The sequence below is a fragment of the Panthera leo genome, chromosome A1 (genome assembly GCF_018350215.1).
Source record: "Panthera leo isolate Ple1 chromosome A1, P.leo_Ple1_pat1.1, whole genome shotgun sequence".
Lineage (NCBI taxonomy): Eukaryota > Metazoa > Chordata > Mammalia > Carnivora > Felidae > Panthera > Panthera leo.
Genome location: NC_056679.1, coordinates 87,241,269 through 87,245,235, shown reverse-complemented (window position 1 = coordinate 87,245,235; position 3,967 = coordinate 87,241,269). Strand labels below are relative to the sequence as shown.

The window sequence follows — 3,967 nt, the reverse complement described above, 5'->3', positions numbered from 1 at the left end:
ACTTGGTTTTTGCCCCAAAGTTGTATACTCATGTTGTTTGGGATTATTTATGCTTGTTAGTCTGAGTGTTGTGATTAAGCTTGCATAATAGTTCATACCGAACTTAAATACTTTTGTAAGCCTATTTCAATGATGTTACCTACACCAGACATTCCAGTAAGACATTTTACATTTCTCATTTTATTTAGAGGAATGGGGTTATTATAGTAGTTAAAACTGTGTCTGTAGAAGATGCATTTTGAACAGAGGTTTGGAAAATGTTAGAGATTCCAAATGTAGGTAATGCCTCATACCATTTATTCCTCTTATTTGGATTCTGAAAACTGCACGTAATTCCTTGCTAAGTAGCAAGATTTGACTGACAGAAATATCTGCCCTATAGCCATCCTTTTCCCTAAGTGATTCCTGACTAACTATACACTAGTGAGCACAAGTCTTAATTGCTTCCTTAGGGTTCTTTGCCCCAGTGACCTTGGCCAAGTAAACACACTCCATTTTCCTCTTTGTTACTTCTTTATACTCTCAATTTAGAGACAAAGGAGAGTATAATCCTTTCAGGAGTAGATTTATTTTGTCTTTCCTGATGTCTGCCTTTTCACCTCAGGTAAAACAAATGTCAGTATTAATCGCTCTTTTTTCTCTTCATGTGTATGTGTCCATAGATCTTAGATAAGAAGCTCTATGGAAACTAACGCAACTGTTCATGGATTTTTTTTAATAACAATACATAATTGAATAAAGTTTTCTGTTATTAATTTGATTTAAGGGACGTTAATAAGATTGTTTTTCAGTATTTTACCAGACAGATATATGTTTCTTTGGTGTGAATCGACTGAATGAATTATTTGCACATAGATCCAAAACTGCCAATCTATTCACTCTGTAATGGAGGAAGTGCTAACTTGAAAACAATATTTGGATTTGACATGAATAAAGAATTCTGTCCTTTTCCATTACATGAATGTTATTATATAGATAAAAAGTATCATAGAACACTCTATAATTTGATTGAATTTTTCAGAAAGTATAAACCAAAGTTTAAAAAATATTAAGAAAGTAAAATAGGGATGGTGTATACAAACATAATCCATTTTAAAGTGGCCAAATGTATTTTTATTTTCCTGCCTATTCTAAGACCCTTTTTAAAGAATTTCTTTGGCAATAGGAACTGGCATACGGAAACTTCTGATAAAGCTCCAAGTAAGCTGCAACATATCTGAGGTCCTTAGCTAGGTTCAGAATGAAAATCTCTGTTTTCAATTTTCAAACTGGGGGAGATATGTGCATATTTGAAGACAAAGAAAAGAAATGGAGAAGACAAGTTTCCAGATAGTGTAGATATATAAAATGAGCAAATGAAAAAAAAATTCTAAGGAAGGCAGGAAGAAGATATTAATGTAAGCATAAGAGAGAGTTAAGAGTTTAAATTTTCAGTGATTATTTATGGTTCAGAGAGGGATGTGCTCTCTTTGCGTCTTTTAGGTTGGAACCTAGGAAAGATGATGAGAGTATAATAGATTTCTATTCTGTCTAAATGCAATGAAAAGTAATGGTTATTCCTAATGTCAGCTCCTTTGATGGATTTTTCCTGTTGGGCTTCTCTGAGCAACCTCTGTTAAAGATGACCCTTTTTGTTATCATCCTGTTTTTCTACTTGTTGACTCTGCTTGGCAATATCGCCATCATTATATTGGCTCATCTGGATCCCTGGCTCCACACCCCAATGTATTTTTTCTTCACTCACTTGTCTTTAATGGACCTCTGCTACACCACCAGCACAGTTCCCCAGCTGCTGTTTAACCTGCAGTGTCCAGAAAAGACAATAACCTATGGAGGCTGTGTTGGTCAGCTGTATGTGTCCTTGGCAATGGGTTCCACAGAATGCATTCTCCTTGCAGTCATGGCTGTTGACCGCTATGTGGCAGTATGCTGGCCTTTGCACTACACCGTTCTCCTGCATCCACGCCTCAGTTGGCAAATGGTGGCCATAACCTGGCTGACCAGCTTGGTTAGCTCACTGGTGCAGACTGTGTTCATCACACAGGTTCCTCTTTGTGGAAGGAATGTTATAGACCATATCTTCTGTGAAGCACCAGTTCTCCTCAAACTTGCTTGTGTGGATACCACATTTAATCAGATGGAACTCTTCCTGGTTAACGCATTTTTACTGCTGGTGCCTCTCTCATTCTTATTTCCTACATCTGCATTGCTCAGGCTATGTGGAAGATCCAGTCGCATGAAGGCCGCCAAAAGGCCCTTGGGACTTGCTCTTCACATCTGGTGGTGGTGTTTCTCTTCTATGGCACTGCTATGCCCACTTATCTGCAGCCCACTGCAGCCACCTCCCAGGACTGGGACAAGTTAATGGCCTTGCTCTACGGAATTGTCACTCCAACTCTAAATCCTTTCATCTACACATTACGTAACAAAGACATGAAAGGGGCACTGAGGAAGATGATAGGGAAAGATTAAAGAAAAAGGAATTTGAAGAGATGATGGAAACTGGAGAATTGCTTAATGGAAGCAAACCATGATATGCTTTTAATTCTGAAGAAATGGTAAAGTTTATTTTATTTCTGAGTAGCCAAACTCCTGTGTCCGTATGTATTTTATCATGTTATTATATTTTTATAGCTTACTTACAAGGATTAGGTAAACGAGAAGTTTAGCTACTGATCATCTGTCTTCACTCTACCAATGACTAGCTACATGACAATGGTTAACTCATGTAGTTTCTCTTACTGTCATTATTATTTTCAGTGGGTATGAAAATACCCATCCTATAGAGTTGAGAGGCTATTGTGAAAATGGAGTTAGATAAAGTAATGTTTTATAGCCTGAAAATGTGAAAAAAGAATTTCTGAATATAATTTGGGGATTACTTTTAGTTTCAGATTGTTTATTTAGAATGTACAAAATCCAAGTTCATAGGTATCTTACAGGGCATCTGACCTCATTTATCTAGTATACAAATCCCTGTCAAGTACTTTTGAATAGTGGTCATTCAAAATTGTTTCAATATTCCCACAAAATGTGTTTTATCCCAAGGTAATACTCCACATTTTGAAATATATACTCATTATATTGTTGTTTAAATTAGATTAAGCTAGAAATTTGCCTTTCTACTAATTCAACCTTATTGATTTGGGATTTGGCCTATAGAGCCAGAAAAAAATATCCTTTGACAATATAATCTTCCCTTCACCTAAATATTTTCAACATGTGGAATAGACCACAAGTTTTCCTCAATTTACAGTGGGATTATACCATAATAAATCCACCATAAATTTAAAATATTTTAAGTAAAAAATATACTTTATACGTCTAATTTATCAGACATCATAGCTTAGCCTAACCTACCTTAAGCAAACTCAGAATACTTATAATAGCATACAGTTGGGAAAAATTATCTAGAACAAAGCCCATTTTATAATAAAGTATTAATTATCTCATGCAGTTTATTGAATGATACACTGAATGTTAAAAACAGAATGGTTGCATGGGTACAGAATGGTTGTAAGTGTATCAGTTATTTACCTTTGTGATCACATGGCTGACTGGGAGCTGCACCTTGGCTTGTTCTTGCTGCCCAGCATCATGAGAGTATTGCACCACATATTGCTATCCTGACAAAAGATCAAAACTTAAAAGTATGATTTCTACTGAATGCATATCATTTTTGCACCATTGTAATGTCGAACAATTGTAAATCAAATCATTGTAAGTCAAAGACTGCCTTTGTGTGGTGTACAGCTTCTTTGAATGAATGCATAATTATTTCAACTATTTCTTTGGTACCATGATGCCAGCTCTCTTCACAATAGTGGTATTTATTTTTTAAATAAAAAATTTTAATTAAAGATTTTTAAAAATCTGCTTCAACAAATCAACTTTGTTGATCAAGTTAATTTATATGGATATAGTAAGGTGGGCTGAATTTGTATTTCACATTCCATAAATATATTTT

General features: G+C 35.2%; 1 protein-coding gene across 1 annotated transcript; it reads left to right on the top strand.

Annotated features, from left to right (window-relative positions):
* The first annotated feature begins 1,549 nt into the window (after positions 1-1,549).
* LOC122199883 (olfactory receptor 2G3-like) lies at positions 1,550-2,472 on the top strand. Its single transcript, XM_042905268.1, is given in 2 exon segments — positions 1,550-2,189; positions 2,192-2,472. Coding segments are annotated over 2 exon segments (921 nt in total).
* The last annotated feature ends 1,495 nt before the right edge of the window (positions 2,473-3,967 follow it).